General features: G+C 45.1%; 1 protein-coding gene across 1 annotated transcript in view; it reads right to left on the bottom strand.

The window, feature by feature from the left end:
- Nucleotides 1–2,161: 2,161 nt before the first annotated feature.
- The window catches only part of LOC146859531 (CD5 antigen-like), a 628,425-nt gene continuing 615,282 nt past the window's right edge, over nt 2,162–15,304 (bottom strand). The window contains exon 6 of the mRNA XM_085650238.1: nt 2,162–2,953. Coding sequence (XP_085506364.1) covers nt 2,433–2,953 — 521 coding nt within the window. The 3' untranslated portion in view covers nt 2,162–2,432. The remainder of the gene's footprint in view (nt 2,954–15,304) is intronic.

A 15,304-nucleotide genomic window follows, 5' to 3' on the forward strand; every position in this document is an offset into this window, starting at 1 on the left:
TCCTAAGTGACTATTCATGTACAATTGTCAGACAACATTAATTCTAGAGACTATTCACCTGATTTTTTCGGCTTTATCCTGAGCAATTTTTCCTCCTCTTTTTTGTAAGAATGGGTGCCTCTGTCTTTTTTGGAAGCCTTATTGCTCTTCCATCTGTAAGTACAATACTACACGGCCTGAATCTAACACTTTGACACTATGGGCCTAATTACAATGTCGAATGCTTTCAGACCGGCATTGTAGGTTCAAAGTCCCACCCCTGTCATTATAATACATTATAATACATTTAAACCGGCTGGGGAATCCAACACAGTTCCGACGACCTCAAGGAGCCCGTCGGCCAGTCGGAAAGGCCTCATAATTCATTAAGGACAGCATTTCTGCAGTTGGGATTATGATGGTACTTTCCAACAGCATGGAACTGCTGTCGGAAAGTGGTGCAATTACAATGGGATTCAGCTAAGTGAACTGCAGCAAGGTCCGTTCATCCCAACTTATAATCTCTCTAAAGCCTACGTCAAATGGATATCACTCATGACGCCTGTGGCCCATCGGTGTAGGAGTGCGTAGCCAGCACTGCCTTTGCCTGTGCTCTCTTCACCAGGTGCACAGTAAGAGTGATATGTGGCGACGTGCAGCCCTCGCTAAACCCTAAGCAGAACCTTCCAAAAGACCAATGAAACGGCAACATGTTGGTAAAGAGGGCAACCTCTGTACTCCTTGACTGAGAGCTGAAATCAATGGATGTTTGATGGATGCTGATGGGGTGAGCTCTTCCCCTCTCTCGCACTGAGTGTGAATCAATGGATGTTTGATGGATGCTGATGGGGTGAGCTCTTCCCCTCTCTCGCACTGAGGGTAAATCAATGGATGTTTGATGGATGCTGATGGGGTGAGCTCTTCCCCTCTCTTGCACTGAGGGTGAATCAATGGATGTTTGATGGATGCTGATGGGGTGAGCTCTTCCCTTCTCTCGCACTGAGGGTAAATCAATGGATGTTTGATGGATGCTGATGGGGTGAGCTCTTCCCCTCTCTTGCACTGAGGGTGAATCAATGGATGTTTGCTGGATGCTGATGGGGTGAGCTCTTCCCCTCTCTCGCACTGAGGGTAAATCAATGGATGTTTGATGGATGCTGATGGAGTGAGCTCTTCCCCTCTCTCGCACTGAGGGTAAATCAATGGATGTTTGATGGATGCTGATAGAGTGAGCTCTTTCCCTCTCTCGCACTGAGGGTAAATCAATGGATGTTTGCTGGATGCTGATGGGGTGAGCTTTTCCCCTCTCTGAAGGTGAATCAATGGATGTTTGATGGATGCTGATGGGATGAGCTCTTCCCCTCTCTCGCACTGAGGGTAAATCAATGGATGTTTGATGGATGCTGATGGGGTGAGCTCTTCCCCTCTCTCGCACTGAGGGTAAATCAATGGATGTTTGATGGATGCTGATGGGGTGAGCTCTTCCCCTCTCTCGCACTGAGGGTAAATCAATGGATGTTTGATGGATGCTGATGGGGTGAGCTCTTCCCCTCTCTCGCACTGAGGGTAAATCAATGGATGTTTGATGGATGCTGATGGGGTGAGCTCTTCCCCTCTCTCGCACTGAGGGTAAATCAATGGATGTTTGATGGATGCTGATGGAGTGAGCTCTTCCCCTCTCTGAGGGTGAATCAATGGATGTTTGATGGATGCTGATGGGGTGAGCTCTTCCCCTCTCTGAGGGTGTGCACTCGCCCAAATAGATAAACCCATCTCATCCATAAGGGCTCAGTGATGTGAAGCACAGACTCATCCAGAACATTTCAGAGCCGGGAAGGGAGGCACAGCTACTGGCATCATTTGAAGATTTTAGCACCTACGTCATTGCAGGGTTCACTCCCAAAACAGTGCTGTCTAGTGGGCAGGATCTTGGTAGCTGGTCTCGTGTGACTGCCAACATGAGATTCCATCTCTCAACTAAATGGAAGTTTCTACAAGTACAAATCGCGGAAGCCACTATGTCCTGCAGGTTAGAGACCCGACTATGCAGCAGGTGTTTGACCCAGGTCACTGTTCTACCACCTTAAATTTTAGTGTTGAGCATAAAATGAAGAGATCTGTAGGACTGAAAGTGAGAGGCCTGAGAATACTGGTGGTGAGGCGCGAGTAATGTGAACAGACCTGCAAGCCCTGTAAACGGGCACATTATTTATTTTAAAGATTCAAGTGGCTGAAAAAAATATGTTAATTTTATACATTGTTTCATGCACTTCCAGCAGGTACCAGCAAACATGAGCTATTCAAATTCAAAATCCTGTGTCTTTACAAATGGAAACTGCTGCCTTGAAATACATCAACCAGTTTGGAACATGATTTTCAGCTTTTCTTCTGCTAAGGAAGTGAATTATAAGAATGATCAAAGATATACATTGACAGGCCTGCCCCTCTACAATTTAATTCAGCTCAATAGTTGAAGAATCGTAGTTACAAACAAGAGGGAAGACCTTCTCTGTGAAGGTGTCTGTGTAGGTGAAGAGGTGCTCCTGGGTCTCAGCATTGAAGAAGGACACCAGACCCCCCTCGAAGTCCAGGTAAACTCCAATGGGACTTACGAATGGCAGGCTGCTCGAAAGGGTATAAGGCAAGGTGTGAATCGAGGAAAGGTATAACATGCTCTCCAAAACCCAGAAGCCATTCTCAGGCTCCATTAGGTCAGTGTCTTCATTTATAGTAGCAGACTCCGTGGCCACCCCTATCTGCCAAAATCTGTAAAATTCAGGTTGAGGGGGCACCGTCAGCTCCCAGTAATGCTTCCCAGAGGTGAAGCCCACAGTTCCTCTGGCACAACCCACACGCACATATGTCTCATCACTCTTGGTAATATGATTTGAACTAGTGAGGCGCGTGACTCGCTTCCCATCTGCGGAGATGTTGAGTGAAGGATCAGCTGTGTTCGGATCCAGGAACAGAGATTCTGAGGAGGAAAAGAAAAGATAAGGTTAATGTACATCAGTCAGTCTGTCCAGCTCTCAGCTCCTCCTGTCTAATCCCTCTTCCCTAGTCTAAGCCCAACAGCTTCTTTCTGTCATCCATCCTTTCATCTCTCCACAATCCCTTCAGTATGTCCATCTGCAAACCCATCTGTCCAACTCTCTTACTTCTTTGCTGCAGTTCAAATTAAAGAGATGCTTTTGAAGGACGTGTGTCCTTAAAGACCACCAGTGAGATGACAATGGGATCTGGAATTGTCCTCAGTCATGTCCTTGAAGACAAAGGGCCTCATGTATGGGATTTTGGCATTGGGCAGCATAGTAAGGTGCCTTTCTGTGCTGCCCTACTTCAGAGTGAAAGGCAGGAATGTACTGTATTTTTGCAATACTGTGCATTCCTGTCCTTTCTCCCTGCACTGGCGCCATTTCATCAGCCTGGCACCCATACACCATGGTGCAAGGGAGCCTGCATGGCATGCAGGGTTGTTTTTGTGCAGAAAGAGGCACATTTCCTGCGCAAAAACAATCCTACAAAGCGTTTTCCTCTTTCTATGTGCACTGCACCATGAAGCACACATGAAGAAAATACGAGCAGAAATGAACATACTTCTCGTTACGCCTCACCTCTGGAGGCGTACGGAATTGGACTTGCCACTTCCCCAGGTTTACATGGTTTTCTAAATTTGGGGAAGTGTCAAAGTCTATAGGTGTTGCGTGGGAATTTTCACCACAACTCCCATAGAACGCCTCCCGGCCGCAGAGTAACGCAACACAACAATTTGTGCCGCATCACCGTACTCATGATTTATGAGGCCTCTCAAAGTGACCCAGGGCAGCTTTGCATGGCTTCATAAATCTGACTCAAAGCCTTCCATCACGCATGTGCCACTTTACATGGCGCAAAAGTGATCATTACAGAGCCCCAACCTATCTCCAGTTATCCTGTGATCAAATGTGTCACTCTGCTGTTTTCCTTGTTCAGAAACAAACTTCCTCTCTTTCACGTCAACAATGAGTTATCAAGAGATCTCTGGGCACGTCCAACCTGGGCCACCTCACTACTATCTCGACTTGGCTTCACAAAGAATTCAGAATAGGAACAAAGACTGTAGAAACTAGCAGGATGAATATGTCTAGAATTTCAGAAACACACTATTTTGAAACCACTGCTGAAAGGTCTTCATTGGTTCTTGTGGAGGTCAAATATTGTAAAGTCGATTAGGGCTGTAGGTCTACACCTAGTAATATTAACACAATAGGTCAATTTAGGCTCAATTTAAACCTGAGCTCAACCCCCGGTAGATGTAGCAGAGAGCAGGCACGCTTAAATTTGGAGAACTGTGTATTAACAGCACAGAAAGAGTTGAAAACACACCACAGTAAAAATCCCAGTCCAGTTTATGAAAATAGAGAACATGTTAATGAGCAAATAGACACAAAATTGACAAACATATGATGTAGGAAACTGTAGATACAATTTGGTAATATTTTATTTGTTTCTGGTGCCAAAAAATGTAAAGCACCACCCGTAGATATTTGGTTGTGCAAGACCGGGTCCAAGTCAATATTTACGTCCAACAGGGACGGAGCGTATTTCGGATACAGGGAACAGAGCAGTCCAGTAGACAATGTAACTTTCTAATTCAGTCTAAGGAATGGAAGGCAAAAAATCTCAGCAGGAGAAGGCAGCAGGCTATGAGCAAAACGGGGTTCATGAAGTCAGATAGTGATCATACACAGTTGCGGTGAAGCCATTTGCTTTTGGCAGGAGGGCTAAGAGCCGCAGAAATTCAAAATCCACGCCAAAGGAAGGTCACTCAAAGGCTGGATATTTTTGGTGCCTTCTGCTGGTGAAGATTTCTAACTGTGTACTTCACATCATTTGCAGAAGTTAAGCTTCGTTCAGTGGAGCAAACCAGCAAGCTGAGTCCGTCCATAATTGGCTCTGGTTCCTTTTATAATTGTTTGAAAATGTTTTCAACTGTTCAGCTTTGTAGATCGTGATGGGGGGCACGTCCAATCTTTGCCAGCCTAGGGTCCAGGAAGTTTTGGATACCACTTGAGGGGTTAGCACTCAATCTACTAGTAGCCACCAGCAAGGAACAGGGCAAATCCAGTTGATACTGGTCAGCTGGATTTAGCAGAAACTTGGCCTCCATGCAGCATTTTTTGCTCCTCAAGGATAACAGGAGGTTAGCCAAGTAGCCCTTGAAGATCACTCATCAGTCCTGGAAACAAGTGAGAACAGGCCAAGCCCTTGGGGTTACAGTGGGTACAGACCACTTTCTGAAGTCCTGATTTCAACAGGTGTCTTTCTTCTTTTGTCTTCTACAGGTCCAGAGATGTTCTGAAGAGGGTACCCAGAGTGTTGAGACAGAATATCAAGTGACGTTCACTTTGTGTCAAGAATATCGTGATAGCAAAAGTCACACAATTGATGGATGGAATGCAGAACAAATCAAAACATTCACCCCCAGTCAAGAGATCTGGGTTAAATCCATCATTCTTTTGCTCACCATACCACCCCAGTTAAGACCTGGCCATATGCAAATCAGTCTTGACCCTGTGCCTCATGGGAAACGTCCAGCCCGAACTGCCAAGAATATTGTTATAGCATAATATTGAGGTAAGTAATATTGATGTCAAGAATAGAGAAAATAGATTTAGTTTGAAATATCTACATTAAAAATATTAATGTTAAAATTATAGTTGTATAGAATATCGATTTTTTTTAGAAATGGTATTTAATATGTTGTAAGTGTTCTTTATTTTATTTTAATCATTTTTTTAGTAATTGCTGGTGTTGTATGTTAATTATAATATTAATAATAATATAATTTTTTGTAAAATACATTTTTTTGTAGCAGGATGTTGGGTTTATGCGGGGTAAGGGTGGGGAGTAGTTTTAAAAAAAATGGAATAAAATGTATCATTTTACAATTATTTTATATGTAAATATAAGAATGTTAACCGTTTTAGGAGCGGGAAATTGGGTAATTTCCTGTTGCGGGCACTAGGCTTACCCACACAAGCGAGGTACCATTTTTCTTGGAAGACTTTGAGGAATATGGGGTGGGTGGAATTTTGTGGATCCACGCAGATCCCAGAACTTTGCACCACAGAAATGTGAGGAAAATATATTTTTTTATAAACTAAGTTTGAGGTTTGCAAGGGATTCTGGATAACAGAACCTGGTAGGAGGCACACAAGTCACCCCATCTTGGATTCCCCTTCGTGTCTAGCTTTAAAAAATGTATAGGTTTGCTAGGTGAATGCACTGATGCAGACCTCAGCTGTGACTTTACTTACAGTAACGGGGCTGAATGATGACACAAACTACTCTCAATCTCATAACATTAATATGGATGAAGATGTCTCCGTTTCACTGACTTACAACTTTGTGCAGACTGCAGACAGACAAGTAGCGTCTGTGCAGTAGTGCAACGATGCAGAGCTTAGCAGCTGTAACTTTACTTACAGTACAGGCTAAATGATGAATGATGGACGACAAAGGTATGGAAGCTGATATGTATGATGGAATAGCCAGAGGAGATGGGCTAATGATAGATAGGCAGTGAGTGAGTCTTTAAACTCTGGATCAGGTCACTGGAGACTGACTGTGGGGGAGTAATTCATTTGCAGTGAACAATCAGAAAGTAATTAATTGGGCAGCATGCTGTTGGCGATTGCTTGGATTTAGTTTGTTACCAAAAATAGTAAGCTGTGTTAAGCGGCTAACAATGTTTCCAAGAAACTTCCAGAGATTTGTTCACAACATGCTCTCACAACAATTTAATTTCATGTTGTTCTTATCCGAGAATTATGTTTATCCCAGCTATTCAACTGTTGACTGTTTATGGGGGTCAATACTTGTATTCTGAGTGCTCTTGCAGGCCTTATGCATTCACTGGAAGAACATCTTACGGTATGGGCTCAGGTTTAAAGGTTTCTGTGAGGAATACTATGCTTACTCTTTGTAGCCTGAGACAAGCATTTGCCTTCGTTAAATAAAAGTGCATTTGGCTCATGTAGTGTGACACCAGAACAACCTTAAAATTAGTATATAAGCCTAAATTTGAATTTAGTTAAATCGAAAACAACTTAACAACTACAAAGTCAGAAGTAAATCTGGTGTAGCGATCAGGCAGTATTAAAAAAAATTACTTGTGTGTTTTGCAGTAAGTCTTGTTGCAGGGATTCTGCTCAGGAACAGAACTATGCTTGGGACCATAGGACTTAGGTATATAGGGACTGAGTCACCATACCACCTCCTTATCCTTGAGCCACAGTCCAACTAGATATAGTGTCTCACTTGCCCTCCTACTCATATCCAGAGGAACAAATACCACCAGCATCTACATATAAAATACCACTGGCAGCTATCACAGTTGATGCGACCAAGGCCTTTGACCGGGTAAACTAGCTTTACCTGCAAAAAATCTTAAGGCTATCCAATTTAGGGGAGAATGTTTGTAGGGCAATAGAATTATTGTATAAAAACAGCTAAAGTATTAGTAAATGGAAATATCTCAAGAGTTTTTAATATATATCGGGGGACGAGGCAAGTGTGTCTGTTATCTCCCCTCCTTATCAATTTATACATTGAACCCCTAGCGGAGAAGATACGAAAACATGACAGTATGCTCCCTTTTAAATTTCGGTGCTAGGAGAAAAAAGTAGGACTATACGATGATGACTGAGTGGTATATACCTCAGAGCTCACCACAGCATTACCGGTAGTGTATGAGCTGACATCACAATTTGGGCGGATCTCAGGATGTGAGATTGATGAGAGCAAAACGATCATAATGACTTGGAACATCAACTCACAACTGAAGTGTGTTAAAGAGGAAATGAGATACCTAGGTATCAAAATTGTCCAGAAAAAAGAACAAATCCCCGAAAAGAACTTTCAGAAGATCAGCAAGGAAGTGGAGAAATTTCTACTTAGTTGGTCTTATCACCCTTTGACAATTTATGGTAGAGTCAATCTTGTAAAAATGTCAATTCTCCCTAAGTTTGACTTTCTTATTTCAGAATATGCCCATGGCTTTTAAGGAAGAATAGCTCAGAAGAGTTCAGTAAAAAACTACCAGCTTTATTTGGGCCTCAAAAGGTGCTCGAATTTCGTGGAAAAAAACAAGAAGAGCAAAGAATCGAGTTCAACGATTTGTTCATTAGTAGAGCTTTACCTTCCCTTTTGAAGGCAAGTGTAGAGGGAATCAGTCTTGTATCCACTGGAAGGGAGTTCCAGATTCTCAGGGCGATGCCAGAGAATGTTCGATGGTAGGTTTTAAGGTTCCAAAATTTCTTTGGCTTGAGCAGCAGTGTGCTAGTTCTCCTTGTGGACTTGGAGCCACCAGAAAGTTCCAGCTTGTTTGTTCGGTAGAGTGGGGTGTTGAAGTGTAGTGCCCTATGGGTCATACAAGCGATCTTTAGTTGTATCCTTGCCTCAACGGGAAGCCAATTGAGCGATTTCATTTCCAGCGAGATGTGGTTGGTCTTCTTAGAACCCGTGATGAGTCTAGTAGCAGCATTCAGAGATGCTCTGATAGGGGCTAAACTGAGTTTCGACAGTCCGCATTGAGTAGCACTGCCGTATTGTAGTCTATAGATGACAAGGGCTTGCACCGCTGATTTAAGGTCATCTTGGGGAAGGTAGGGTTTGAGTTTTCTTAGGATGCAAAGTTGGAAGTTAGATCCTTTGGTCGATGATCTGATGTGGTCTTGCATGTTTAGGTTTATGTCTAGCACAACTCCCAGTGATTTAGTGGAGATAATGATGTGTGGTGAGCTGTTGAGTGCGGTGAGGTTACACAGATATTTCACCACAGTGGTGGTTTGCCTAACGGGTGCAATGAGGAGGAATTCTGTCTTGAGGGCATTTAATTTGGGATGGTTAGAGGTTAGCCAGTTTAGGGCTTTGAGGAGGGTTCCGTTGAGAGATTTGATGTAATCGGGGGGAAGAGATTTTCATGTAGAGTTGAGTGTCATCCGCATTCATGTGATATTGGATGTTGGAGGCTTTATAAATTACAGTCAATGGCTCAAGGAAAAGGTTAAAGAGTGTGGGGGAGAGTGAGGAACCTTGGGAGAAACCAAGTGTGCAGGGACTAGGGTTGGATAAAGACTAGTTGCATTTGACTCTTTGTGCTCTGTTGTTGAGGAAAGAGGAAGACCATTTAAGGACCGTGCCTGAGAGCCCCATCCTTGATTCTAAGAGGTAGAGTAGATTGTCATGTTTGACCGTGTCGAAAGCAAATGAGAGATCGAGCAGAATTAAAAGACAGGCTTCATTTTGGTCAAGTAAAGTGACTGCAAAGTGATTGGAATAGGGCGAGAAGCTGGAATTGCTGAATATGTTTGCGTAGTTGTTACTGAACACATTTCTGCAGAAGTTTTGCCAGGGTGGGTATGTTTGTGATAGGTCGGTAGTTGTTCAGGTCAGCAGGGTCAGTCGAGGGCTTTTTGAGACTAGGAGCACTAGGCCGGCCTACAGGCAGTCCGGGATCTCACCTTGAAGAAGTACGGCGTTGATGATCTTGGACCAGAGCGGTGCTAGTGAACCTATCATTTCTATGAAGAAGTTGGGGTGGAAGGGGTCATTGAAGTGATTAGAGGGTATAAGGGTTGAGAGAATATTAAGGATGGTAAATTCATTGAGTGAATTGACTCTATGAGGCATTGTTTTTGAGGGAGAGACCATGAGGTGAGGGCGAGGGTGTGGAGACAGAGGAGTCAAGGGAGGGATAGAGATTGAGTGCAGCAGACCTAAGATCTGATTCAATTTTATTTGTCTTTACAAGGAAGAATTCTGCAACCGCTTCGCAGTTTGGTTGCCGGTGAGAGAGGTGCTGAGATTGGGTAGAGGTGTTGTTGGATTGTGATTTAATGAGCTCAAAAAGTCGTTTTGGGCAATTTTTGGCTTTGTCAAGTTGCTATTTGAAGAAGTTGGCTTTCATCATTCTAATGTGTTTGTTGTATCTACTCCTTTTGAGTCTTAGAGTTTTTAGAAACTCCGTGGAGGGAGTGGATCTCCAATTGCATTCAGCTGGTCTTAGGCTGTGTCTGTCCGCATTTAGTCTGTCATTGAACCAAGGTTTGGAGACTTTTATGGGAATTCTTTAAAGTTGAAGGGGGGCCGTATCATTCAAGGCAGATAGCATGCGTTGTTATAATGTTCAGTGAGGTCGTGAACATTGTTCATGTTTGCAGGCGTCAGAAGGGAGAAATTGCAGCGCTCTAGAGCTCATTAATGCTTATGTTATGGATCGATCTTTTCCAGTGTTTTAGTTTTAGTGGTTGGGCACTTTTGTGGTTCCAGCTTTCAAGTATCAGGAAGTTGATATAATGACGGTCAGACCAGTCACAGGGTAGAATGGATTCGAGATGAATGGAGTTGGGGTTGGAGATGATTAGATCCAGTGTCTGAGGACAGTGTCAGCCCAGGTTGGAGGAGATGGTTTCCATGATTTGTTCAATTAGATGGAGGTTATCACTTGGGGGTGGGAGAAGATGTGAAGGCTGCATAGGCGTCTGTGTGTGCTAGTGATATCTATGCATGGGTATTCACAGGATGAGAGATTAGCTGAGGGGGACTGTTTTGTTGTTAGAGAGTTGCAGAATATACAGGCTATGCCACCTCCTGTTTTCTTAACTCGGTTGAGTCTGATAATGTTGTGAATTTGGGGGGACCAATAGGTCAAGGATAGGGCCAGAGGAGTCACTGAGCCATGTTTCTGTGAGGATAAGGAGGTCCAGTTCTTGGGCAAGGATGAGATCAGCAAGGTCTGTGGCATGTTTCACCGCTGATCTGCAGTTAAGTAACATGCATTTCAGATGTGCTTTGTGCATGGTGTCTGTGAGAGTGGGCTGTGTAGTGGGGATCTGCATGAGTTTATTAATGTTTATGGAGTTGGCATTCAATCAATCAATCAATCAATTAGAGGATTTGTAAAGCGCGCTTCTTACCCGTGAGGGTCTCAAGGCGCTGGGAGGGGGGGGGGGGTGCCGTTACTGCTCGAAAAGCCAGGTCTTGAGGTGTTTTCTGAAGGTGAGTAGGTCTTCCGTCTGACGTAGGTGGGTAGGTAGGGTGTTCCAGGTTTTGGCGGCGAGGAAGGAGAAGGATCTGCCGCCAGAGGTAGTACGTTGAATGCGGGGCACGGTGGCGAGGGCGAGGCTGGCGGAGCAGAGCTGGCGGGAGGGTGTGTGGAAGTTGAGTCTGCTGTTCAGGTATGCTGGTCCGGCATTGTGGAGTGCTTTGTGTGCATGGGTGAGGAGTTTGAAAGTGATCCTCTTTTCGACGGGGAGCCAGTGGAAGTCTCACAGGTGGGGGGTGATGTGGCAGCGGCCAGGTACGTTGACGATCAGTTGGGCGGAGGCGTTTTGGATGCGCTGGAGTCGGCGCAGGTGTTTGGCTGGGATTCCGGCGTAGAGTGCGTTGCCGTAGTCCAGCCTGCTGCTTACGAGGGCCTGTGTTACCGTTCTTCTTGTCTCGGTCGGGAACCATTTGTAGATTTTGCGAAGTGTGCGGAGGGTGTTGTAGCAGGAGGAGGATACGGCGTTTACTTGTTTGGACATGGAGAGGGTGGAGTTGAGGATAAATCCTAGGTTGCGTGCGTGGTTGCTGGAGCAGGGTTTTTAATTACATTTTTGTATACCCTCTCCATTTTGCATGTTTAGATTAATAAGATTAATTAACTAATAATAACCGTATTATCTGGTTTGCTGTGGAGTTTAACCAATCTTACTAACATAAAGAATACATGTGGGAATTGCTTTTGCATGGCCTAATTAATACGTGAACTAAACAGTGTACGCATATTAATCATAGATAAACAGAATATTACATGTTATATGTTGCTACCGTGATGTATTTGTAATTTGTGCTCAATTAATGTGAGTACAACCCGCAATGAGTGTTGCTTCTGCTAGATAAATACACACACATATGGGTATCAGCGTGGGGATAGCATTTTATTAGTCATTTCTATGTATTGATTACGTTTTTGTGTCTCTTTGCTTAAGTTGTCCATTATGGCCTACCTAAAGATGGCTGGTATTTGCGCTGAACCCGTCTGCCAACGCTGAACAAGGCTTGGGTGAAGTGTGCATGCGTTGCCGCTAGCTACAGTGGCCTTTACACGACCCTAACCTGACCGTGCCCTTCAAGGACACTCTGGGATGCCAGCCAGATGCCCGAAAAGAAACAAAAGAAGATACATTTCTATTCACTAATTTGAACTATATGTAAAGAAACATTTTCCCTATGAGAAAGTGCTGGTACGGATTTCATCAACCAATCAGAGACTTTCTAAACAATACCCGTTACTTTTTGGAATGTAATTTTACTATAAAAGGCCATAGAATAGAGAGGTTCCACCCATCTTCTTTGAGCACATTCTTGAATTTCCTGACGTTATGCTGACGGAAAGGACGGTGACACTGCAGGACAGCTGTTTCCAGAGACTCTGACAGATTGAACTGATGACCAAGATTCTGACTTAGAAAACGACTTTTAGCCAGAATAGGTAAATATGATGGTCAGCTGCTTGATTTAACAAATGAACTCTTTTGCGAATATTTAGATAAAATATGATTATTATTACAAGAACTGTGTTGGGTTGTTTATTATGAGAACAATTTATTAATGTAAATAAGTTATAGGTTTGGAAAATCACTTCCACCAGCAGCTAGTTGATCCATGGCCTATTTATGAGAGGAATACCAAAAGGTAAAGTTTAGGCCTTATTGAATAGAGAAGGGTATTTCCTTTCATTACAGCGAATGGAATAAATCACCTCCCTAGGAGAACAGATTAATAGAGAATTGAATGTTGGTGTTATGGGCCCCACCAGCGAATGTAGTGATTGAGTGTGTCTGTGCGATCTATGATCTGTGACTTAGAGAGGGATTTTGCATTCCGCGCTGCAGCATGGTCGGTCGGCGTTGGTGCTGTCCCCAGGGTGGTCGGCCACCAGGAGGCATCCCAGGCTGAGGGGGTGGGTCCGAGGATGAGGATCTCAATCTTGTCCGAGTTCAATTTCAGACGGCTGCTCCTCATCCAGTCGGCGATGGCCTTTATTCCGTCGTGGATGTTGGATTTGGCGTAGTGCGGGTCCTTGGTGAGGGAGAGGATGAGCTGAGTGTCGTCGGCGTAGGAGATGATGGTGAGGTTGTGGTGTCGGGCCACTTGTGTGAGGGGGGCCATGTAGATGTTGAACAGCGTCGGGCTGAGGGAGGAGCCCAGGGGGCTTCGGATCGGAAGGGCGGGAGGCGGACGCTCTGGGATCTGCCGGAAAGGAAGGATGTGGTCCAGTCGAGGGCCTTCTCTTGGATTCCGGCTTCCTGGAGGCGAGTCTTTAGTGTGTGATGGCAGACCGTGTCGAAGGCGGCCGAAAGGTCCAGGAGGATGAGGGCTGATGTTTCCCCGTTGTCTAGTTGGCACCTGATGTTGTCTGTGGCGGCGATGAGGGCTGTCTCTGTGCTGTGGTTTCATCTGAATCCGGATTGGGACGGCTCCAGGATGTTGTTTTCTTCGAGGTGACAGGTCAGTTGCAGGTTGACGATTTTCTCGATGACCTTCGCCGGGAACGGGAGCAGGGAGATGGGCCGGAAGTTCTTGAGGTCCTTGGGGTCCGCCTTGGGTTTCTTGAGGAGGGCGTTGATTTGATTTCGGCATGCTTCCAGCTTTCCGGGAATGTCGCAGTTTTGAAGGAGATGTTGAGTCTGGGGGCTCTATGAGGGCTGGGTGTGATGCTTGGATAGGTTCCACATTACCAGGTTTAGGGAATGTCGCACTAGGGGCATTTAGTGGGGTTGTTTGTGAGGATCTAGCAGGGACTGAGATGGCCGAATGAGGAGAGGTGTACTCAAGAGGGAGGAGAGAATAGCAAGTTCTGAAAATGGATTATTGGATCTAGCAGGTCTAGATGGGGCGTTAGGGTAGGGAGTGGTATTCCAAATCTGAGCAGGGGTTTTCGGCTGGATCATATGCGGGATCTCATGTGATGTCAAGTTGGAAGAAAGATGTGGGATCTCAAGTGTGGACATGTTGTAAGAGAGATCAAGGGCTAGCTCTTCAGTGGACTTAAGGAGTTTTTGGATGACAGTTTTGAGAGTTAGAAGTTCCTGGTTTATTTTCTTGAACTTAGAAGAAGGATCTGAGTGTGGATAATGGGTCACGTGGAGGGGAGGCGGAGGCTTGTTCAGTGGGGAAGGCAGAGGGGAGACCAGGGAAGGTGAACAGGAGGGAAGGGGGAAATCCGTTAGTGGAGAGTTCCATTTCCGATGCACGGGTACGCAAGGCAAGTGGGTGATGGAAGGGAGGTTAGGGGATGGTGGGTTGCAAGAGTTCCTGTTGGAAACCCGCTGTCGAGTGAGGGAGTTATATAGGCAAGGGCTAGTGGGAGAGAGGGTGGTGTAGGTGTCGGAGAGGTGGATGGAGCTAGAGATAACAAATGCTCCGTGGTTACTGGAAAAAGTCTGCTCAGGTCGTGGCACAGTGTGTGAGTTAGGGGAGCTTGGGGATGGAGCAGCTGTGCTCCTGTGTGTGTTGATCAGGGTAGGAGAGGCATTACTCAGGTTGTGGTCCATTAACGGTGGATCAGGGACCTCCAGAGACGGGGTAAGGGGAAGTCCATACCTAGATTGAATAGGGGATTCGCTAGTGACCAAAGATTTTTTAAAGAGGGCAAATCTATCATCAAAGATGTTCAGGTTGCGATCGGTGGCCTGAGTTAGTATAGTCCCATTGTTGCAGATGGATATAGTTGTATTTGCTCTAAAAGTGGGAGACTTTGTAGCCAAAAGTCGCAGACCGTGAGGGAATTTTGTGGCCGAGGTGATTCTGAGTAGGGAGGGGAACGTCAATCTCCACTGAGCTCTTCTTTTAGTGTAGAAGATCAGGTCACTCATAATAGTACCTATTTTTGGACAGAGATAGGGGTCAGAGATAAGGGTTTCTGGGTTGGCTTTAAGCAGTCTGTGTTTCAGAGTTTTAGTCACATTTTTGGAGAGGTTGGTTGGACTTTTTAAGTCTGTAGTCTATACTGCGTAAGGGTGGTCGTGGAGGAGAGAGCTTAGTAAACGAGGTAGGATTGAGCAGGAGTCCACAGAGTGATCCACACGGGGTCGTGTCTTCATGGTGCTATCAGTTCAAGCAATCGACCCAGTTATTATAGTGAGGAGCGGGGTTGGCCATTTACAGCCCTTAATATCCGGGAGCCTCCTAGTGGAGAGATCAGGTCTATGCTGGATGGTGGTCATGTGCTAGGTCCCATTACAGTGTTCCGGATAGTGTGGTGCTGGGGTCATGAGTCAGGTCAGCTATAGCA

This window comes from Triturus cristatus, chromosome 3_2 (genome assembly GCF_964204655.1).
Source record: "Triturus cristatus chromosome 3_2, aTriCri1.1, whole genome shotgun sequence".
NCBI lineage: Eukaryota > Metazoa > Chordata > Amphibia > Caudata > Salamandridae > Triturus > Triturus cristatus.